The sequence below is a fragment of the Vidua chalybeata genome, chromosome 18 (genome assembly GCF_026979565.1).
Source record: "Vidua chalybeata isolate OUT-0048 chromosome 18, bVidCha1 merged haplotype, whole genome shotgun sequence".
Lineage (NCBI taxonomy): Eukaryota > Metazoa > Chordata > Aves > Passeriformes > Viduidae > Vidua > Vidua chalybeata.
In genome coordinates, this window is record NC_071547.1 from 12273740 (window position 1) to 12296658 (window position 22919).

Below are 22919 nucleotides of genomic sequence, written 5' to 3' on the forward strand. Positions count from 1 at the left end.
ACAGTCCCTGTGTCCCCAGCACGTGTTCTGTGAGGAGTGCCTGTGCCTGTGGTTCGACCGGGAGAAGACGTGTCCCCTGTGCCGCTCGGTCACCGTGGAGACGCTGCGCTGCTGGAAGGATGGCACCACCTCTGCCCACCTGCAGGTGTACTGAGAGCAGGGCACCCGTGCCCACTGCAGGGGTACTGACAGCAGGGCACCCGTGCCCACTGCAGGGGTACTGAGAGCAGGGCAGCTCACCAGGCACGGAGCAGGACAATCCCAGGATCCCTGCTCAGTTCTGTTGTCAGTCCTTCTTCCAGCTCTGAGCCAACACAATTGTGACTGGCCAGAAACTTTACCCTCAAAGGAAGGGGAGGTGTGGGTTATGCTGTGGCAGACTCCAGGGTGTTTCTGGAGCTTACAGGGTTATAAAGTGTCTGGGAGGTTTGCTATTTTCCTGTCCTTTCAGTATGGACAAACACTGCGTGTCCAGGGCAGGGGAGCTGTGAGTGCATGTGCTGAACAAAGCTGTGCTCCACATCACCTGGCCCTACATTCCCTGAGTCCATGACTTTAGAGAGTTACAGAGCAGCTCTCTCTAAGAACTCTTCCCAAGCAGTGCTTCAGAACCTCGTGTCCACAGTTGCAGAAATGTCATTTCCCATTTCCCAGCTGCTGTTTTTCCAATTGAATCCACAAATGGCACGTGCTGTCACTTTAGGAAAATCACAGGGAGCTTGGGAAGGACCCTGCCAGTGAAGCTGGAAATGACAGCTCCTTTCCCTGGAAATGTTCTTCCTCTTTACTTTTCATGGTGAGACTTTCTGATTTCCCAGTCTCTGGGGAAAGCAGAGGGAGGTTGAAGTTTAGTTGGGTTTGTCTGGATGGAAATCCAGCGCCTGATTAAGAGTATCTCACAAGCTCAGTGTCCCTGCCCTGTGCTCCTCAGCCAGGACCTGTCTGGGTCCTCGAGGAGGGAAAACCAGAGCCGTGAACAGGAGCTCCTGAGGAAGGAGATCCCTGGCAGGAATTAATAGGGATTAACCCCATCCCTGTGGCTGAGCTCTCTGCTGAGGTTCTCCAGCAGTACAAGCCCTCAGAGGGAGCTGCTGTTTGTTTTGGAGCTTTCCCTGTCCCCAAACCACCTCTGCTGCCACCCCCAGGAGCAGCAGCATCCCCCCAGCTCATTGCCATGGAAATGGCTGAAGGTGACAGCCCCACTGAGCCATCAGCAGGAAGAGGCTCCTGAGGGAAGGAGGCTGTGTCTGTGCTGATGGAAACTCCACAGGGGAGGAATTAAAGCCAACGGGAGCTGATGGAACAGGAGTAAGACTCCACATTTCTTTGGAAATAAGCTCAGTGTGGCTGAGGAGGAATGGTGAGAGCAGAGCCTGAGCTGGGCAGAGTCCAAACCTGGCTTGGGAGGTCCAGGGAAGCGGAGGAGGAAAAGCTTTACTTTCCAAACCAAAATGATGTCAAATTCTTGTCTAATGGATCCTGTGAAAGTGGAGAACTAAGCCAAGGAATCTCATTGCTCTCTGCAATGGGAATAGCTCCCCTATCTTTGGGATGGGACAGAGTTCAGAACGGCAGGGAGCAAGGTTTTCATTGGGCATTAAAAATGTTATGTGTGATAGTCTGGAATATTCACCAGGAAAAGGGAAATCAGTGATTCCATGGGCAGGGAGTTTCTGAAAGGCCTCAGTGTCACTGCAGTGCCAGTGAACCCAAGGCTTGGTGTTTCTGCTCTAAAACTGTTTGGAAAGCTACTTCTCATTCTGATTTTTTTTCCCTAAATGCTCCTGGAAAATGTGTTTGGAGAAGTGTAGGAAAAGCTCAGTAGGACCCAGCTCTACAGAAAGTGTGGGATACACTGCTTCAAAATTCAGTTTTTATTGGTGGTAAGCAGGAAATCAAAGGGAAAGGTGGGTTTGCATTCTTAAAGTTTTGGGGTTTTTTTTTTGGGAGGGATGGTCCTGCTTTCTCCTAGAACACGACACTTGGACCAGAAAACATCCAGGGGAAACTTCAGTTCCAGTGACAGCTGCTGGGAACCTGTTGACTCCCATGGGGAAACAGGAAAGGCTGTGGAAGGAAATTCCTCAAAGGAAATAAAACCCAGAGCCTTTTTTTGCCATTGAACAGTTATTTTTCTTTTTTTTTAATAAATTCCTTATAAATATGTACAAAGAGTCTCAGCATATGAAATTCCTTTTACAAAAGAGAGAAGCCCCATCCAGCCAGGACCAGGAGCCTCCTGGAGCTCCAAGAACTCTGAGCACTGCCCTTGCTTTGGTGGGGGGGAAACCTGCACAGTGACCCTGCTGGAGTTTCATCCCAATGGTTCTGGATCAGCAAAATGCCAGGAATGGGCATTCCCTGCCTGTCATTCCCTTGGCAATGCCCCTGGGAGAGACTGGGGAATTCCCAGTGGCCTCAGGACTAAGGAGGGTGGGAGGGTTTTGTGATAAACTGTGGTGAATGACTGGAAAAGGGATGCTGTAAAAACCCAGGGAACTAAATCCCACTGCAGCTGGGTTTGCTCTGCTTGCTGCCACCTGTAACTACTGATGGAGTAACTAATAAAGATGTAACTAAAAAAGGTGTAAGTAATAATGGTGTAACTAATAATGGCCATTTAATCCTCAGATGCTTTCAGTGAGTATTTATCAAGCTCCAAAGGCTCTTCTCTAAATATTAAAAACCTTGGGAAATTCAAGCACTTCAGTCATTCCCTCAGAGTGGACCCTGAAGTCACATCAAAATTCACTCCTGTATTCAAATAAATATTTGAAAGAAAAAAGAAGTTTGTGTTTTGTGGTGTAAAAACCCAAGGCAGGAGCAGCAGGTGAGGATCCCTCCCCTCTTCTCAGACTGGCTGGTCCTAGGGAAGCCCAATTCCCATGGTATTTACAATTCCCCCAGCCCTTGGATCTGGAATTGGCATTGCCAGAGTCTCCTCACCTGCTGTGATACGATGGCAAGTTCAGCTCACAAAGAGCAAAGTTACACAAGTACAAGGCTGAGTTTGAAGCCTGGATTGAAAATCAAATTTGCTGGGAGCAAACTGGCTCCAAGGAAAGTTGTGCACCTGCTGGGGAGCTGAGATACAGCCAGGAGGGTTGGACATGGACAATGTGTGTCCAGGATGCAGTGTGGAGCCTCAGATAGTCTGTTCTGTACATACTCCATACAGGCTCCTGTTGAGATCAGGGACAGATGTTATGTAGGAAAATTGAGTATTTTGTGCTATTCTGTCCTCACTGGGGCCATTTTTCACAGGGCAGTGCAGTTTTCCAGCTGGGAATGCCTCATTCCAGGCTGTCTGTGGACAGACACTGCACCAGTTTAACCAGTTCAGTTTGTCATGGATTTCAACAGCAGGATCTGCTTCTGCTCATGCTGAGGGTTTAAGAGACCTTTATAACTTTTCCTGTGATACAGAAACAAAACAAACTCACAAATCAGATGAAACTGGTTCAAGAAGTGTTTAAGGTGGATTTAAGGGAATTGCATTAGCAATTGGCTTGGCTCAAAGAGGAATTCCTGCCTCTCTGCTGTGAAGCAGGGGGGATGGAATGGATTCCCCCCTCCGCGCTGACAGCTCCCTGCTTGGGGTGCTTTGCTGGAGTTTGCCTGGCTGCTGCCCCTCCCGGGCACACCAAGCTGTGGGACAGGAGGCCTGGTCCCATCCCATGCCTTTTTACCTGCTGAGAATTCTGCTGGAGAAGAGGAAGGAATGTGAAACTCCTGGGCCCAGCCCTGCCCTGGGGTAACCCACCATTGCTGGTGCAGCCCGGAGTTCATGGCCAAAGGAGCAGTGTGAGCAGGTGGCAGAGGAGCTGAGCAGCAGCCCACACCAGGCTACTCTTATACCTTGGAACATGGAATTCCAGGTTGTGCTGGGAGCTGTCTTGGCAGGGAACTGCTTTAAAAATTCATGAAGAGTTCCCTCCCAGCCGTGCCCTGCGCAGACTGTGAGCTCATAACCGAGCTCTGAAACCCGAGAGGGCTCCGTTTCTCCGTCGGGAGAGCCCTCCCTGGCCCTCCCAGCTGACCCAACCCAGGGATTGCTCCTGCTGTGAGAAAACAAAAGGGCCAGAGGGGAACTGTGCCGGTTTCCTGCCCACAGGAGGGGACTGGGGATTTCCAGGGAGTTCACAGCACCCTTCCCGTGCAAACACCAACCAGGGGAAAAGCAGATCTTGTAGAAAGGATAAAAACACTCCTTGTCAAAAAAAATGGAGGCGTTCAAGGATAGCAATTACACCACAAAATGTAAGGCTTTGACAAATCTGTACCCTCAATAAGGAATTCCAGTTCTGTACAGGGAATTCTGGCTACAAAACTCCAAAACCTCACCCTCGCTTCATGCGAAACATCCAGTTTGGAACTACAGAAGTGAAGCAAACCAGGAACAAGGCAGGATTTGGGTACCAGACCTGCTCTGGTTTCCACTCAGGAAGCACCATCGATGTGGCTGTTCCACGCTGGGCAGGACAAGTCTTTTAAAATTTTTTGCTGACTGTTTGGAGGCCCTGAGGAGAACAATCCCCTGGGAGCTCTGAGGTTTGGGAATTTTCACAGACAAGCCTGTCCACGGAGGGTTGGGACTGAGGGAGATCAGCCAATCCCTGCACTGGGGCTGATCACAGATTTGGGGGCTCTCCCAAGGTGGGGAGGACAGAACCTCCTTTCCTTTTCCTTGGCTGTGCTGTTCCAAGGGAATTGAAAGACTGGGAGCAGCCTGAAGGCTGCAGCCCTCAACAGCCAGGACAGCAGGAGAGCCAAAGGCAGTGCCAGCTGTGTGCACAGGGCAAATGGAATAATGCCTATTCCAGGTGAGAAGTTTATTACATTCAGAGCTGATAAAGGTGAGGAATTTGTGGAGAGCCTCTGAGGGACGTGACTCAGCCCTGGGCCTGTCCCAGGGCTGGGGAGGATGTGCAGGGCAGAGCTGCAGGGGCTGTCCCCTACAGCCAAGTGTCACATCCATGGTTCCTCTTCAAGTGGGACTTGTGCAATTCCACAGGCACAACTTCACTCCCACATTCCAGGGGATTCCAGAAATTGGTATTTTTAAGGCTCTGCCCAGCGCTGGCAGCCCTGCTGGAATCAGCTGAGGCTCCTCCTTTTGTTAGAAGAATTTGTCCTTGTTTCTGTAGGAGACTGAGCTGGGAAGGGGTTCATGATGCTGAGGATTACTGAGCATCAGGCCAAAAATGGCAGGAAAATGTTTCACTGGCCCCTGTGGCTCTGAAACCACCCAAGGGGTATGGACAGACAAACTACATGGAGCTACACCACCCCTCCCAACACTGCACATCACCTAAGGCAGGGCAAGGTTCTTCACTAGGAACAATCTGCTCTTCCAGCAGAGCCCTTGCTGCTGTTCGGGAATGGACTTGGATCAATATCAGCCAGGAAAATGTGTGCAGGGGCTCAAAACACTGCGGTGAATATTTGATAAAGGGAGAATTTAGCTTTCAGACTGCTTAGAAACATTTCTCCTGCAGCAGTCGAAAATGCAGGGTCTGACTGGACACAGAGGCCACTCGGCTTCCTCCTGGGCTGGGCGAGGGGTGGGAAGTATTTTTAAAAGACAAGGAGCCAAATTTCCTTCAGAAATCGGGTTCTGACATTCCTTTATGCCTTTGAAAATGCCCTCCCTGCCATGGCAGGGTCAATTTTCTGGTGCAAATATCTGAAGGTAGGAAAAATGTTTCTAAAAAACTGTGCACAGGTTGCTGTATGTGGAAGGTACCCGAAATCTGACAGGTAGTTTTGGCTGCAAGGAAAAAAGTGCTCAGTACGAGACTGAAAAAAGCCCTTTGACTTCTAAGGCCAAGTTCTCCTGTTATCCCCTGCTCTAGTGATCAGTCTGGGTAAGAGTTCTCCTCCCTGGTTCATGGGATGTGGGACTGAATAAATCACCATGCAGAAGAATTCCCAGCTCTGGAGCTGCAGAAAGTGCTGCTCTAGCAGACTCTGATGTGCACACTGCAGTGGAAAGGGCCCTGTGTCCTTTCCACCTCAGTGCCTGCTGCTTCCCAAGCTCCACCCTGTCAAAAGAAAAAGAACTCCTCCAAAGAAAAGGAGTTTTATAAAGTTCTGGGGTAGATTATTTGTTTTGTCTTAGTTTCTGCAGAGATTGAAAGAAAGAAAAAAAATAGCACCTTCTCAACAAGTCTTATTTTTTGCTATCTTGTGTATAAATATCAATAACCAAAATAGATCTTTCCTTGTCCCACGTTTCAGAACATCCTCTTGGGGAAACCGTAGCACCACAGAGAGGCAGTTTAGCCCCAGACAAATATTAAATGTAGCACCAGAGAAACTAAAGTCATAGGAAAGCTGCTCTCCCCTGGTGCCAGAGCATGAATATTTACACACACAAACTGCTGTCCGAGCTGCTCCGCACCCGCTCCCCGCCACGCCTGGGCCGTGCCCGCGCCGCAGCACGTTTGGAATTCTCAGGATTACTAATCTGGGTGTAGAGATTCCTCCTCATCCTGCTGCATAAATGGGCCAGCAGGGCAGTGGGTGGTGTCCAGCAGGGCCAGCAGCAGTGCCAAGGCTCGGCCTGCAGGAGCAGGGCTGCTCACAGCAGCGATCTACAGGGAATGTCGCTTACGCTCTCGACAAGGCATGCACGCGTCCACGTCTGCATACACAGGGGTTACATTCTTCTATATATAAGCAGGTTTTGTGTCTCTGGTTTGCTGCTGGGCCCTTGAACAGCTCCTTCCGGGCAAATCCTCCTTCTCACGTCGCCCAAAGCACTTCCAGCATCTCCCACTTCTTTCTTTCTCTCCACTCTTCACAGCTGCTGCTCAGGCTCTGGATTCCCTGGAGGAAAAGGGGAAACAATTTTCTCCAAGGGCACAGGGTTTGCTCCAGCCTAAGAAAGCAAAAAAATGGGGTTGGGTGTTAATTATGTTGATGCATTGGGTACAATAAAAGCTTCTTTTAAATTTATGCTTGAACCCTCCTACTAAATTTATGGACAAGAAGAGGTGTGGAGTTTATGGGGAAGAGGGTTTGTAGCTCAGACAGGAGATGATGCCTTTGGCCCTGGGTATTGCAGATTTCTGGGAGTTCTCCCCCTTGCAAGGCTCCTTTTGGGTGCTCCATCTTCATTTACATCGCGTTAACAAAAATGTGAACTTTTAGGGAAGCCATTAAATTTGTTCCAGGTAGGCAGTGGGGTGCACAGAGTATCACAGGAGACTGCAAGAACTCACTCATTCCTGCCTCTGCCACTGATTAGATTTGTGGCCTTGGGCAAACCACTGCTTTCAGTTCTGCTGGAAAATGAGGGCACTAATAACTTCTTTGCCTCACAGGTGGGCTGCCAGCCTTAATTAATAAAGTGCTCAGAGAAAGGCACCATCTAAGTGCAAATTAGCAGGAGAGGTGCCCGAGGGGCATCTGTGATGAAATTCCTATTTCCCAGCGTTTGTCCCCCAGTTTGTTGATAGCAGCCCTGGCTGGGGCAGATGCCATGGATATCTCGTTGGCACGCTGTGACAATGAGAGATCCCAGAAAAAACTGTACGGAGAAATCTCCTCCGGCCGCTGGGATGAGGTGATTTCACCGCTGGGAGAGGGGGGAGTCGCTGACGGTGCAACTGCAGCAGCAATGAAGTCACAGCTCAATTAGGGCTGGCCAACAGCTCCGGGGCAGATCCTGAGCCGCCTTACTCCGGAATCCCTCCCCTTCCTGCTGTCCTGCCCTGGTCATGCCAGCGGGAAGGTAGCAGGAGACAGCCTTGGGATGGGCAAGAGGTGAATTGTGGTGCTGCCATGGACTCTGAGCAGAATCATAGAGTATCCCGAGTGGGAAGCGACCCACAGGGATCACCAGTCCAACTCCTGACTCCAGGACACCCCAGCAATCCCACCCTGTGCCCGAGAGCAAAGGCAGCCTTGGGGCTGTGACCTTTCCCTGTTCCAGCCACCTGGAATGTCTCTGGTTCCTCGTCAGGAGACTGAACCACGTCTGCTTTATCCCAGTTCCTGCCAGCTGCCCACAGGATGAGGCAATCCCAGCCTCTTCCCTCATTCCCAGCCTCGCTTGCTAGTTTCAAGGAATCTGAAGCCACAGTGGGAATGGCTGGAAGGAGGAAGGCCGGGATGAACCCTCCTGAGGTGAAGCACATTTCCAGTCTGGCTGTGATCAAGGCTGTCAGCCAGCCCCAATCCCAGGGCTGCTGCACCTCCATGCTCCATCTCCCACATCCCAACTGCCCTCTGGAAGTGCTGGAGTATCCCAAAGTGCTTTAGCAGAGCTGCTTGGCTTTTTTTGGCAGAAGGTAAACAGGAGAGGTGTTTGCTGTGTGGGGAGGGACAAACAGAGCTACACAAAACCAGCAGCTGGGCACAGGGAGTCAATGCGGAGCTGCCAGGGATAGCCCAGACCTTGGAATGTATCCCTGCTCAGCCTTCCTGCTTCCCTGTGTGCTCAGGGACAGGCACACAGCACCACGGGATTCTCCAGACCTGGGAAACATCACCGGGGGGGATTTGGGTACCTCAGTCCCCACACAAATGGCAGAACTCCCCAGAGCTGGGCACAGCTGGGGCTGTGAGTGTGGCACTGTACAAAGCAGGAGGATGTGGCTGCCTCCACTCCAAGAGGTGAGGTATTTACTCAAGTTACACTGGAATAAAGAGTTCAGGAGTTGATTAAAGGATTTCCTCCACAGCAAAACCATTTAATCCTTATTTATTATTTCTCCTGTAGCAGCACTTCCAACTGCCAAGCTCTGAACTCTTGTCCTGCTGTGCCACCATGGCTGGCAACAGATCATCCGTGGTGTCACTGTATTTTACAAACTGTCTCTCTGTGTCACTTAATGTATAGAAAATCTATAAAAACCTGTAAAAGTTGATAAATCCTAGAACATCTTGAACTCCAAGCGATAAATCTGCTCCAGGGCAGGCAAAGAGCTCAGCACAATGTTTATGCATCTCACAAGCCCCATTCTAAGGGCTTAAATGGCTCTTAAGTTTTGCATCAGCCTCGTGCTGGCCTTCTGCAGGAAGGTGAATTTCATGGAAAGAATAGAAGAGAACCCCAGAATTCTGGCCCTGAGCCCATCTCTCAATAAACCAATTTTGAATATCCTAGGCTGTGTTAAAGCCATTTCTGGGTGCATATTGGCTGCATTGCCAGTATCTGACTCATTAATGGAATATACTTTGAGCCAATTCTGATCTCATTTACAGCACCGTAAATCCAGGGCAACCCAATTGACTCCAGTGGAGTTACTCCAAATTTCCCACAATAGGCACTCAGCAGACAGAGCAAAATTTGGTACTTTGGGTCTGAAAAAGGCTGAGGAAAGCCAAAGTACATCCCATTTGTACTGGGGTGGATAGTAAGTTGGAAAGAGAACCAGCATATCCCTTCTGTAGAGCTGCTGAAAAATTGATTATTTTATGTGCCATTCTTAAAAGGCTGAAACTTTGGGGGAAACTGTCCACAACTATCAACATTTTCATTTCCTTATAAAATAAAAGGAATTATGGCTGAGTGCCTATATGAAAACTGCAGTGTCTATTGGAAACATGGATAGGAACAATAAGAAAAAATTCACTTCCTCTGAAATTTTTTCATGGGAACTGACATTCCCTTTGGTGATGTATCCCTCTGTGCCTGGGCATTTAGGAAGAAACAGATTTTTCTCAGAAAGTTGCTCTCAACCATTGCACAAATGAAGCAATAAGGTTATGAGACAACAAATGGCTTTGGTTACAAAACACCTCAGCCAACCTTGCCACATCCCCGTGCTTTAACACACACAGGCAGCTCCACTTCCCAATTATCTGGAATTCCCCAGCCTTATCCCACAGCTTTACCAAAAACAAGCTGCTTTTCTCATGGACGCTGAGTGGGATGGGCATGAAACGACTCAGGTAGGGGGTCCTGTGTCTCTTAGCACTTCTCTGACTGATTTTTATTCAGGGAGGGGAGGAGAAGCCACCTTTAGGCAGCACCTGCACGAAGCCAGAGCAGAGTTTGAGCTCCCGGCTCCGGCAGCAGCTGGAAAAAGGAGTTCTGCTCACGGCTACTGTGTCAGCATGGAACTGCCCCGTTTGAATGGATTACAGGGGCTGCTCGCTTGGCACATGTCCCACTGCTAATAAACAAAATAACAGTTATTGATATATTGAAAGGGAAAAATACATCCAAGGGCTTGGATCGCTCAGGGCACGCTGGAGGCAGGGACTAAACGAGGCACAATTGCTTCCTCCTCGCGCAGCAGCAGCTTAATGAGGGAACAAGGGCTGGGCAAAAGCCCTGTCAAATTCCCAAGCAGCCCCATCCGTGTACACTCACACTTCATTAGCATCTCCGCGGGAGATGGAAGGGCAACTTGGAAGACCAAAAAACAATTAGGAGGGGGTTCAAGAGTGCTAGGGACGAACTGGGAAGAATGGTGTGTCCGGGAGATCTTTGCATAGGAAGAGCAGGGAACCCAGACAGTAAAAAAATACATTTGAGCTCCAGTCCTCCCATAAAGACTGTCCTGCTTGGCCTCAGTCCACCCGTGGAATGAGCCATTCCCGGGCTGCTGTTTGTTTGTGCAAACTCTGATGTTTGTTTATCGGGAGAATTAATGTTGAAGGTTTTCTTTCTTCAATTTAACTGTGAGGCTGGGGTGAGGGTGGCAGGGACCTTTGGCTTTTTTGAGCAGGATGCTTGCCACTGGGAAGGGCTGGCTTTTTCCTGATCCAGGAGGATAAACAACAGCCTGCCTCTTTGTGTGAGGGACACACACAGGGTGCACGAGGCTGGATGTTTGTCCTGGTGCAGAACCAGCTCTCTGCATCTCCACTGCCTCTGGTCCTTCGTTTGCTCTGCTCTCCTGCACAGCTCAGTGGGACACCTCCAGAAATCTTATCAACCCGGTTTTAATACAGATAATTAACTGCACTGAGACTTTGGACAGAGTGGCTCTGCATGAACCTCGCAGCAAACAGTGGGGGGAATTCCTGGCAACACAGTGGGCACGGAACCAGGCTGGTGGAGCTGGCAGGGACAAGTAGGGTTTGATTTTAATACACTGCCACTCCTGAACTAACAGAGCGAAATCAAGTGACATTGTACGCCAAACTGGCACCTGACAACTATACTTCATGCCCTGGTTGGATGTTTCAAGGTGATGTCAGATTACATATTACAAAACTACCAGTTGCAAAGCATCCCTCCCCAAATCCCAAGCACGGTCCGCAGATGCGAGTTGGTCACACGCAGCGCCCTAATCCTGCTCTCACTGCCATCACCCAGGGCTGTGAGAGCAGGAGGGGTTCCCTGGAGCATGGCATTATTCCCTGAGCTGTGCTGTTGTGTGAAGCCACACGGAGCTGAGGGAACAAGCACCAACCTTCTGCCTCAGGAGCCGTGCGTACACTCACAGCAGCCAATGCTGCTGCCTCTTGAAAAAGCAGGAGGGGAACTCAAGGAATAACCCAAGCTGGAACTGGCCTTTTCCTCTTTTCTCCATTCCTTCTGCAACCACCAGATCACGAGACAAAGGCTGACTCTGCAGGGCACTCATTAACTGTTCAAGTTACTCTCCTCTTACCAGCCTTTCCATGAAATCCCAAGATCACAAGTGGTTAGAGGCTGGACTTCCCAGCTTGTTGCAGGACAATGTTATTGTCACTGCAGAGTTCTCTGAGGAGGGCAGAAAAATGCCTGTTTTGTTCAGAAATACTCTGCTGAGGTAATCAAACACTGTCTTACCTCATCTCCAAGGCTAACCCAGCTCACTGCACTGTCACTGGGGCTCTGAGATGCTGCAGACTGTCAGAAACCTGCACTGGTGGAAGCAAATTACTGCTCAGGATGAAAAAATTATTAATGGCCAGAATAACTGAGGAACTGAGGTGCAGACGACACAGTTAATTATTCTGGGCTTGCATTGTATTTTCATCTGCAGCTTGGTCACTTGTGCCTTAGAAGCCTGGCAGGAGTGGGACAGGTTGCACACAGGGACAGCCAGGAGTGTCACCAGCCTGTTCATCTCGGCCTTTATCCCTGAAACCGCTTCCCATCACACACCAGGAGCTCCTTTTCAGCCTTACATGTGTATTTGTGTCCAGGAGCATTTGGAGGCAGCTCAACACTGTCTGTGGCAGCCTTTGAAGCCACGGGCAGGACGGTGCTGCCCATGGAATTCGCCTCGGAGGCGCCCGGGATAAGCTTGGCTTTTCCACAGCCTCTCATCAAAGCCATTTATAAGCAACTGGTGGGCAGAAATGGAAGTGAGGACTACAGGATCAACAGCAGAAGAGATTGGGGGGAAAAGAATAGTGTCTGCCCAATAAACCTTCACAAAAATTAATACTCCAAACAGCTTTGGCCTCGTGGGATTGCCAGCAAGTCTGGACTGTGTGTGCGCATGGATCACCAGGGCCAGCTGACAGGCTCCCTCTGCCAGCCCTGCTCACCTGCCACCTTCTCTGCTTGGGACAGAGTCCCAGACTGGGCAGGGAGGAATTTCCCTGGCTTGTCAGAAAGAAAAGGACATTTGAGACATTAGATAAGGGAGATCACTGTCGTTCCCCTTTGGATTTCAGCTCTGTTTGTGCTCAGAGAGGCCAGCAAGGCAGACGGGTGGGTTTGCTTCCAAACACTGGAACCAAACTTGCCACAAACTGATGGGGAGGCAGAGATGTGTTTGCTCTGCTCCTGACCACAGTCCCACACCACCGACACCACCTCTGAGGCACCATCCAGTGCCTGCTTTTATAGAAATTGAGGCTTCAATTCATCAAAACCCCACAGTTGTCCTCTGTTTTTGTTTCAAAGAAAGCTTTCCAAAGGCGACCAGCGGAGCCTCCCGCCAGACACAGCAGTCGTGGCTCAGACGGATGACAACAATGCCCCCCCACAGTGTGCACACACACAGTGCAAACACCCAGACCTGCTGGAAAACCTCATTTTTAAACTCTCTGATAACCTGACTTCCCCTCCACACTGCCCTATCCAAGCTGGTGGGATACCAGTGCACACTGAAAGTTAGACACGCACTGAAATTGTTTCCTGAACACAGACAGACACTGGGGGGTGTTTATGATGCAATTTACAGCACCCAAAAGAGGAGCTCGTGCTCCTTAGATCTGTGGTGACAAATCCACGACCCAAAGAACACTACAGAGCACCCAAAATCCCTGAGGTGATCCCACATATGCTTAGTACCCCTGAGTGCTCCCAGGGCTGAGGGTGCAGAGCTGTCCCCACAAGCCCCGGAGCTGTCACCAGGATGTCAACAACAAAGGTTACAGGACCAGAAATGTCCTGGTTCCCTGCTGCTCATTTTCTCAGTGGCTCTGGAGCACAGAACCAGCAGTAACTGGGCTTGGGTGCTTTTCCTGGCCAGTGGCTTGGGACCCCTCCTCGGGGAGAACCCCCAACACTGGGCAAGGCATTATCCAAAACACAGAGTCAATGTCCCAGCTACCCCACTGGAAAGTCCAGCGGAGACATTCCACCACCAGTGACCTCAGCAATGGGTGCCCCACAGCACCCGTGGGTCTAAAGCCCAGCAGGGAATGACAGGACCCAGGGAAGTTCTTCCATGCAAAAAAGGGCTGGAGGTTTGGCAGGCACGGGTGTGCGGGGCATCCTCCAGCTCTCGGGACCGGCAGCCGGGGCAACACGAGACCTGCTCGGCTCCCCTTGAGCTGCCCCGCGCCGTTGCCGGGCATGGAGCTCAAACTGCGCCACGAGGGCACGGGTGGCGCGGGCGGAGGGGAGCCACGGGGGTGGAAGCCGTGAAAAGTTTGGGGAAGGGGAAAGGGGGCGTTTGAGGAGTCCTCGGAAAGGGGGAGAGGACAGGGGGGAGAGGTGAGCGCGACCGGTAGGTGCGACCTGGCACCGGCAGTCCAAGGAAAGGAAGAGAGAGGGGAGAGGGAGAGGAAGAGGAATAGGAAAAGGAGAGCGATCGGTACGACCCGGCAACACGAGCAGCCCGTGGCTCGGTGCGCTGCCGCGGTCAGCCCCGCAGCCCGGCTCGGCGCGGGTACCGCGGACAGCGCGCTCCGCCGGGCCGGACCGAGCCCCCGCGCCCGCTGCCGTCCCGACCCCGCGCCGAGCCGAGCCCCGCCGGCCGCCCCGTCCCGCGCCCACCTGTTGCGCGTCCCGCCTGCTCCCCGCTCCGTCCAGCGCCCCTCTCCCTAGAGGCTCCTCCTGCGGATCAGCCAGGCCAGCGCGGCCGCGGGCGTGAGCGCGCAGAGCAGCCCCGCCACGGCGGCCAGGCGGCGGGCGGCCGAGGGGCCGCGGCCCCGCGCCTTGCGCCGCTGCTCCAGCTCATCGCCCAGGCGGCGCAGGCGGGCGGCGACCCGGCGGGCGGCGGCCTCGGGCCGGGCGGCGCGGCCGGGGCCGCAGGGGCTGCAGGGCGCGGGGGGGCCGCGCAGCGCGCACGGGCACATGGCTGCGTCCGCTCGCCGCCGAGCCCGCCGAGTGTGCGGCGGGCGGGACGCGGGCGGGACACGGGGGGGACGGGGGGTTACATCATCCCCCGCGGGGCGGTGCTCGGCCGCGGGCGGAGAGGGGGGAGCGAGGAGACGGCGCGGGGGTGGGGGGCAGGGGGACAGCGGTCGGGTGGTGGGACGGTCTGGTGTCCGGCCGTGGTGTGGGAGCTCAGTGGGACGGCGGAGGGATGGGCGGTCGCGTGGGGATGGAGGGACAGCACGGGAATGCAGGTGATGGTGTGGGGATGGGAGGACATGGGGGGGAACAGTGCTTGTGTGGTGGGACATTCTGGTATCCAGGGATGGGTGGTGGGAGTTCGGTGGGGCAATATGAGAATGGATGGATGGATGGATGGATGGATGGATGGATGGATGGATGGATGGACGGACAGTGTTGGGACAGAGGGGACAGCACGGGGATGCAGGGACACGGGGCATGGAATGACAGTGTGGGAGTGGGAGTGGAGGGAACAGTGCTTGTGTGGTGGAAGATTCTGGTATCCAGGGTGGGAGTTTGATGGGACAGCGTAGGAATGGGAGGATAGCATGAGCATGGAGGGAACAATGTGGGACAGAGAGGACAGTGGGGAAGGTGGGACAGAGGGGTCAGCGTGGGGATGGAGGGACAATTTGGGGACAGAGAGGACAGTGTGAAATAGAGGGGACAGTGGGGACAGAGGGACAGTTTGGGGATAGAAGGGAAGTGTGAGGAAGGTGGAACAGTGTGGGATAGAGGGGATAGCATGGGGATGGAGGGGACAGTGTGGGAACTGGGGATAGAGGGGACAGTATGGGGACAATGTGGGGATAGAGGGGACAGAGGGGATGGCGTGGGGATAGAGGGACAGTGCAAGGCTGCAGATGACTGTGGGCTGGAGGAGGGGACAGCGAGGAGATGCAGGGGGGCAGTGAGGGGATTACACAGAGCTGGAGCCGATTTCATCACCCACAGCATTACGGATTCGGATCACATTTCGGGTGGCCGAGGCAGGAGCGCGCGGCCCCCGGCACTGACCCGGGGCCTGCGGGGCCTCCCCGGCTGCCGGGGCACGGGGGCAGGGCTGGCACCCCCGGGCAGGGCTCCCTGCACACACCAGCCCTGGGATGGACACGGGGGGCTCCCTGTGGGCCAGGAATCACCCCAAACTGGCCCCCTTATCCCCCTGGCTTTGCAGAGAAGCTGCTGCAGGGGCAGCTCCTGGTGTGCAATCCCACCACTGGCAGGGCTCACCAGCACGTGCACCCCAGGGAGACGCCTCCTCTAAGTCCCTGCAAGTGATTGTTTTGTAGGGAAAACAAGTCACAGAATCACAGACTGGTTTGGGCTGGAAAGGATATTGAACTTCGTGCCATTCCACCCCCTGCCATGGCAGGGACACCTTCCACTGTCCCAGGCTGCTCCAAGCCCCACCCAGCCTGGCCTTGGGCACTGCCAGGGATCCAGGGGCAGCCACAGCTGCTCTGGGCACCCTGTGCCAGGGCCTAATCACCCTCCCAGGGAACAATTCTTCCCCAGTCTCCCATCCATCCCTGCCCTCTGGCACTGGGAAGCCATTCCCTGTGTCCTGTCCCTCCATCCCTTGTCCCCAGTCCCTCTCCAGCTCTCCTGGAGCCCCTTTAGGCCCTGCAAGGGGCTCTGAGCTCTCCCTGGAGCCTTCTCCTCTCCAGGTGAGCACCCCCAGCTCTCCCAGCCTGGCTCCAGAGCAGAGGGGCTCCAGTCCCTGGAGAATCTCTGTGGCCTCCTCTGGACTCATTCCAGCAGCTCCAGATCCTTCTCATGTTGGGGACCCCACAGCCAGGGGCAGCTCTGCAGGTGGGGTCTCACCTGAGTGGGGCAGAGGGGCAGAATCCCCCCCTCCTTTCCTGCTGCCCCTGCTGGGGGCTCAGCCCAGGGCAGGGGGGGTTTGGGGTCCAGCACACAGGCCAAGGCACAGCCAGCCTTCACCCACCTGTCTTTTGCAGGGTTTCTACATACAGGAGTTCCTCTCCTCAACGAGGTAGTTTGGGATCTTCCTGGACCACTGTTCATGTTCATTAAGTTGGGTTTTATAAACAGCAACAAGCCGTAGAGGAGGGAAACCAGCAAGAGGCCAGTGAGGAAGGCAGAGGTGGACACCAGGGTGGGGGTGACTGCACAAGCTGCTGCTGAGAGCATGGGCTGTGTTTTACAGTCTGTTCTAGAAGTCTGTTTGACTTACACCAGCACATCACTTACCTGCTCTGTTTCCTTGAGGGCTCCTCAGGAATCATTCTGTTGACTTGAGTACTCATGGCCTCTCTGCTTCCTGGGCAGCTGGACTGGCTGAAGTGGCAGAAGCTTTGCAGCTGTGGTTCAGCATTGTTTGAACGCAGCCTTAGAGCACCGAGGTGTGTTGATAGTGGAGAGGAACTGAGCCAAATTCGTGTCCTCCCCAAAACACCATCAAAGTGGCAGCTCTCGGGCTGTGGTGGCTGCAGGAGGTGGGTGTGATTCAAGCAGCAAAACACCTTCCCAGCAGGTGTGGTGGGCACAGCAGCAGTGGGGCCAACCCTGCCCACCCGCTCAGCTCCAGACATGGCCAAGAGGAAGGGAAAAATGGCCTCAGAGAGGTACATCGGTCACTCAGAGTGGCCACTTCCATGGGCAAGAACCCTCTCGTGTTAGCGGCTTCTCCCGTGGGGCCGGCCACGGCTGTGAGAGGGCCGAGGGCTCCCAGCGGGGCCGGCCGTGCCTGAGGGCTCCCAGCGTGGCTCTGGGTGCCCAGCGGGCCCTGCCCCGTCCCCGGCCATGGCTGTGAGGGGGCCGAGGGCTCCCAGCGTGGCTCTGGGTGCCCAGCGGGCCCTGGCCTGTCCCCGGCCATGGCTGTGAGGGGGCCGAGGGCTCCCAGCGGGGCTCTGGGTGCCCAGCGGGCCCTGCCCTGTCCCCGGCCATGGCTGTGAGGGGGCCGAGGGCTCCCAGCGGGGCTCTGGGTGCCCAGCGGGCCCTGCCCTGTCCCCGGCCATGGCTGTGAGGGGGCCGAGGGCTCCCAGCGGGGCTCTGGGTGCCCAGCGGGCCCTGCCCTGTCCCCGGCCATGGCTGTGAGGGGGCTGAGGGCTCCCAGCGGGGCCGCAGCCCAGACCGACCCTGCCGTCGCCACAGCCTCGCTCGGCCGCCCGCCGCTCTCCAGAGCCAGGCCGGGCCCTGAGGCCGCCATCGCCGCTCTCGTGTGGGGACCACAAAACGACGGCCCCGGCCCCAACAGCGGCTTCATTCCCGGGCACCGGCCCCGGTGCCGGCGGCGGCGGAACCTTGTGGCGGCGGAACGCGCGGGCGCGGGGCGCGGTTTCCGTGCCGCGCCGGGCCGGCCCCGCCGCCATGGCCGCGGTGCCGGCGGAGCGGGAGCGGCCCCGGCAGCAGGAGGAGCGGGCCGGGGGCGCGAAGCGGCGGCGGCGGGAGGAGCCCCCTCAGGAGCCACCGGAGAGGCCGGGAGACACCTCGCGGGAGGGCCCGGCCGAGCCCGGGTACCTGGCGCTGGCCTGCGGGCTGCTGGCCGGCGGCGCCCCGGCCCGCCGCAGCCCGGCGCCCGCCCGGCCCGCCGGGGAAGCCGCGGGTGACGGAGCCGGAGATGGGGACGATCTGCTGGAGCAGCTGATCCGAGACCTGGTAGGGCTGCGCGGGGCCGGGGACGGCCCTGGGGCTGTGCCGGGGACAGGCCGGGCCCCAGGCGGGCGCGGGGTCGCGGTGGGGCCGGAGCACGGAGAGGGGCTCGGCTGAGGGGCCGCTGGGAGGCGGCGAGCAAAGGGAACCTTGGATTTGTGTTCCTGTGTGCTTGTTTGTAACCTCAGCTTCTGAATATAGGTCCTTTTACAAAGTTTTAACCCTTCAGAATCTGCTTGTCCTGTGTAATGGCACAGGGTGGGATTGTTGGGGTGTCCTGTGCGGGGCTAGGAGTTGGGCTCGGTGATCCTCGAGGGTCCCTTCCAGCTCGAGATATGCTGTGACTCTATGAAATAATATCTTTTTTCCTCTTAAGATTTTTGTTGTTTACTCAGGCAGTTTGATGCGGGTGCAGTAATTAAGGATATCCTGCCTTGTTACACAGCAGCGTAGTAAGAAAACAAGCTTTAATTCTTTAAATAAAGAGTTAATTTGGAAATAGTGTTAAATACAGTTCTGAACCACATAAAAGTTATTTTGGTAAATCCTCTAAATGCCATAGAGATGTTATTTACAGTGTAGGAAAACTAGGGGGGAAACCCATTTTCTTGTTTCTCACTAACCTCACTGTGACTAATTACTCTTTGCTTAAAAAAATTAAAAGGAACAGATTAAATTTCTGTCTGCAAGGCACAAATTAATCCATTTTACAGAATTAGTGCTCCATTAGCACACAGGAGCCCGAATCTGTCTCAGAGGGGCTGGTTGTATTTGAGTTTTGGACTCACTCCAGTAGACTTTTAGACACACTGGTGCTGACTTAACATCCCTGCTTCCTTGTGCTGAGGACAAGCTGCAGGAACTTTTGGGGTGTGGGGAGACCTGGCTCTGCCCCTAATGTTAGGATTGCATTAGAGTGGAATCAGTATGAGTTTGTGCTGTGCCTCCAGAACCTCAGGCAGATCCCAAATCGGGACCATCCCCTCCCTCTTGGCACTTTCCTAACCCCCATTCCTTTGCTTCTTTGTAGGTCTCTTCTACAGCTACTCTTCATTTAAACTTGGACCCTTTGCAGCACCAAAGCAGAAAAAAAAGGCACTTCTGGGTTTATTTGAAGCAGGGTATAAATCCTCTTGCAGCTCAGTTTATAAAAAGCCCATGTAGGTGTTTTTTGCTCTTTTCCCCTGCTTTCCTTGAGAGCACCGTTGGTGTTGAGCCTTGTGTGGGCACTGCTGTGCCTGCAGCCCTCAGTCCTTGCAGTGAGACCTCTGTGGGCATCCAGCCAGCCCAGGATCTGCTGCTTGGACACGAGTCAAGCCCACTTTGGAAGCAGCAGATCGCGGTGGTGCCGTGCCTGAGCTCATAAGCCTGGAGCTACCAATCCTTGCCCGATGGCTCCTCTGATTTGTTTGGGCAGCCCGTGGCTCCCGAGCGCTTCCGTGGCTGCTGGAGCCGAGCGGGATCACATCTGGCCAGCTCGGAGCCTGCCTGCATGTGGCCGCGGAGAGGTTCCCTTGGTGTTTTCCTTGGGTGTCCCCGCTGGAGACGGGTGGGATTTACAGCACACGAAAACAAAACAGATCCCGCGGGTCCGTGGCCCCGGCACAGGGCAGGGAAAAGGAGCTGCTTGTGCAGGGACATCGGGGGTGAGGAGGGAGGGCAGCAGCAGGGCGGGCTGCAGCTCCTGCTTTCAGTAACTTTAGAACAAGGGGAAGGTTCCAGTGTGTGTGCAGTGGTGTTTTGTTGCTGAAAGACCTGATGGGAGCATTGCCCATGTTTGTGTTGTCTAAACACTTGCCTAGGGTAGAATATCTTTTGCTTTAAAAACCACACCACCACATTATATTGGGATTTCCCTGAGTAACTGCTGTAAATAAACCCAGAATATCCCTTCTATTCTACTTTGGTACTGCAAATGGCCCAGATTTCAATGAGAAGCTGTAGGAGAGACCTACAAAGAAACAAAGGTACCAGGGATAGGGAAGTGCCAAGAGACAGGAGATGAACCTGAGCTTCTGAAGGCAAACAGTGGAGATGGGTTTTAACTGAGCAGCTGATTTTGTACCTGAGGGTTGATGGACAATGCTCAGGAGCACCTGGAGGGAGGACAGAAGCCAGAGGAAACACTGGAGAGCAAAACTGGTGACATAAAAGTAGTCAGAATCAGCTGATTTAGCTCTTTCTCTATTACAGAATATAAAAATTTTGAATATCCAGACAGGATAAGAGTGAAGATAAATCTTGTTATGATAGCTGCAGAAAGAAGATGTAACAGTTATGTAATTAAACCAAACAAAATGCATCTAGGAAAAAAATCTATGTGCTGCATTTAGCTGTTAGCTTAAATTGATGGATTTGGCTTCAAATTTTTGTTTGAGTTGTTCAATTAGTTAAAGGAGGAACATTTCATATTAATAAAACATTTTTATGTTAGTAATGAAAGAAACCAACATCATCTCCAGTCAGTTTTATTTAAAATATTTGTTCATTTTTCCATCATATGGGATTGAAATCTTGCAATTACTAATTACTAATGGTCATATATCTTCAAAGTGATCATTTATTGGGTGTTTTTGGCACTTTAGCCAAACTATTTTACTAGAACTTGTGTCTTGCCTTTCTCTGCCCTTTAAAGGGCCATGAAAGAAGGGAGGGGCAGAAAAACTGATGTTTTCATGGAGCTGTGATGGCCCTGAGGACACAACATTCCCTCTCCACACATGGTAACTTCTCCTGCTGTCAAACTGTGTGTTAAACCAGCCTCAGCAATTATGTCCTTTTTCCTTTCCAGAATGAAATCAATGAGGTTCCTTTTTTTGACGTGCAGCTGCCTTACGAGCTGGCACTGAAGATATTCCAGTACCTGGGCAAGGCTGAGCTGGGAAGGTGTGCTCAGGTGAGTGCTGCTGGCAGTTTGCTGCTCTGATACCACTTAAAACTGGTAGAAATGGTGAAAAACCAGGCACCTCCACATAGGCAAGTGGGGTGGTAGCCCAAGGAACTCAGCTGGTTGTGCTTTCACTCACAGGAGACAGTTCCAAAGCTGGATATTGAAAATGTAATGGTACATGAGCTGGATTTACAGCTGCACTTGAGCAGAGTTAAATAAAACATCTGTGGCTTGGGCAGCAGTGAAGCCTTAAAACTGAAAATAAATAGTGCAAAGATATTTTGATTTGAGTGAGTGTTCTGAAGCATTTTTGATTCAGCTCAGTGTCTTGCAGTATTTAGGACTCAGCACTTGGCAGTGCTAAGGGCATGGCAAGAGCTGCTCCTCCCAGTTTCCATTGTGGGATTGAGCCACAGACATTGCAGTAATAACTTTTTGGCTGTAGTATTTCCACTAATTCTAAACTAAGGCTAAATTCTTAAATGACTCTTAATTTCTTCCCCCTAGCCCTGCAAGGGATTTATATTTTCCTTTTCTGATACTTTCAGGTAATGCTCTCAGCAGTCTGTACTCAGGCATGGTCCTTAATTTACATGTAGTTGTAAACTGCCTGTCTCTTCCAGAACTTTACTGACACTCACTCACCTCATTCTACTCAGGGTTGTTCAGCCCACACTGTTGGGCTTTATTTCTTTTCTTCACCCACTGAATGATGAACCTCTTCTCTGAGCGAGTCTTCAAAGCAAACTTAATTGGCAAGTGCTGATTACCCTGTGAAATCAAGTAGAATATTGTAGATAGAATTCCAGCTTCTCCTGTGGCCACTCTTTAGGGCTCCAGGCTGGTGGTCATTAACTCTTACTACAGAGCACATCTTGCAACTCACAAAATCCAACCAAAACCATTCTTTGTGTTACAGACAGTCTAGGGCATGGTTTGAGTGGAAGAGAAAAATGTTAATGTGTGAAAACTGAGAAGTGACAGACAGGGTCTGTTGAGGATGGTAAACTAAATTCAAATATTCTGCAAATGGCCCAGGCTCTGAAAGGAAATTGGGCTTTTAATGTTCAGTGTGAGCATGTTGCAGTGTTAAATAGCTACAAGTGGTTGTTGCTTTAATTTTTGACTTGCTAATGCCTTTTAGGAACAGAGACTGATTAAAGAAAATGAGTTCCTCGTGCAGGGCTGCTCTTGCAGAGGGGAAAATTCTCTAGGATTGTTTTTTTGGTGCTGTCCAGGACAGGGAAGCTTTCAGATATGCTCAAGTTTCTGTCCCTTGGGGTAGAGATATGCCATCAGTAAAGGCCACAGCCCATGACATGGAACAGGGTTGCATTTTTGAAGTGGATTAGTTAAAGGTTATTCTTTCACTCTCTTTTCCCCCCTCCTTAGGCATGATCACTTTACCTTATGGCATAGTGAAAAGATTGGCTTCTGTAAGGCTGCTCCTTTTCCCTGTGCTTAGGGCTGCACTGGATTTCTTCTCTCCTTCACTTTGTTTTTTAGCTTGAACCTGTTCTCTTGAGGTGTGTTTTAACACAGACAATTTTCCACATTTCTCATTCCCCTCTTCCCAAGTCACTGTTCCTTTGTGGCAGCTGACAGGTAGCTGAGCAAGTGGCCAGTGTTTCACAGGGCTTTCCCAATCAGATGAATATCCAGTGCAGAGCTGGCTTCTTTTTAAGTGTTCAAATAAAAAGCAGAGCCATAAAAACAAATAGCATTTTCATTTTTCTCTTGGTGGTTTTGTTTCTGAAGGGGGGGAGCCCTCTTCTGTTACATGGAAAACCCTGCTGCTTTATGGTGTTATCCTAGAAAGGTTTTTTTTATTAAAGTGCCTTGGGATTTCAGTGAGATTGGGCCAGTTGGTGGAGTTGGCATCATGATCCATGTGAGTGCCTTTGGAGAAAACCTGTCTGCTTAGTTCTTCGTGCCAAATTGGTA

General features: G+C 52.6%; 2 protein-coding genes and 1 long non-coding RNA gene across 9 annotated transcripts in view; 2 read left to right on the forward strand and 1 right to left on the reverse strand.

The window, feature by feature from the left end:
- The window catches only part of RNFT2 (ring finger protein, transmembrane 2), a 29406-nt gene extending 26634 nt beyond the window's left edge, over window positions 1-2772 (forward strand). For 5 of the 6 annotated variants that reach the window (XM_053959042.1, XM_053959048.1, XM_053959043.1 and 2 more), the window contains one exon: window positions 20-2144. In XM_053959042.1, the coding sequence (XP_053815017.1) occupies window positions 20-154 (135 nt within the window). In that variant the 3' untranslated portion in view covers window positions 155-2144. Of the gene's footprint in view, window positions 1-19; window positions 2145-2631 lie in introns of those variants that run through there. The other variant, XM_053959049.1, reaches the window with a different exon arrangement.
- Window positions 2773-3446: 674 nt separating this feature from the next.
- On the reverse strand, window positions 3447-17208 carry LOC128796956 (uncharacterized). Of its 2 annotated transcripts, none has more exons than XR_008433954.1 (2): window positions 16685-17208; window positions 3447-6883 (listed from the first exon to the last, which is right to left on the reverse strand). It is a non-coding gene; the product is annotated as an uncharacterized LOC128796956 (long non-coding RNA). The 2 variants fall into 2 exon arrangements; XR_008433953.1 differs by lacking the exon at window positions 16685-17208 and adding an exon at window positions 14126-14247.
- Window positions 17209-17780: 572 nt separating this feature from the next.
- FBXW8 (F-box and WD repeat domain containing 8) overlaps window positions 17781-22919 on the forward strand; it is a 56824-nt gene continuing 51685 nt past the window's right edge. The window contains exons 1-2 of the mRNA XM_053959333.1: window positions 17781-18091; window positions 20877-20981. Of these exons, the coding sequence (XP_053815308.1) occupies window positions 17804-18091; window positions 20877-20981 (393 nt within the window). The 5' untranslated portion in view covers window positions 17781-17803. The remainder of the gene's footprint in view (window positions 18092-20876; window positions 20982-22919) is intronic.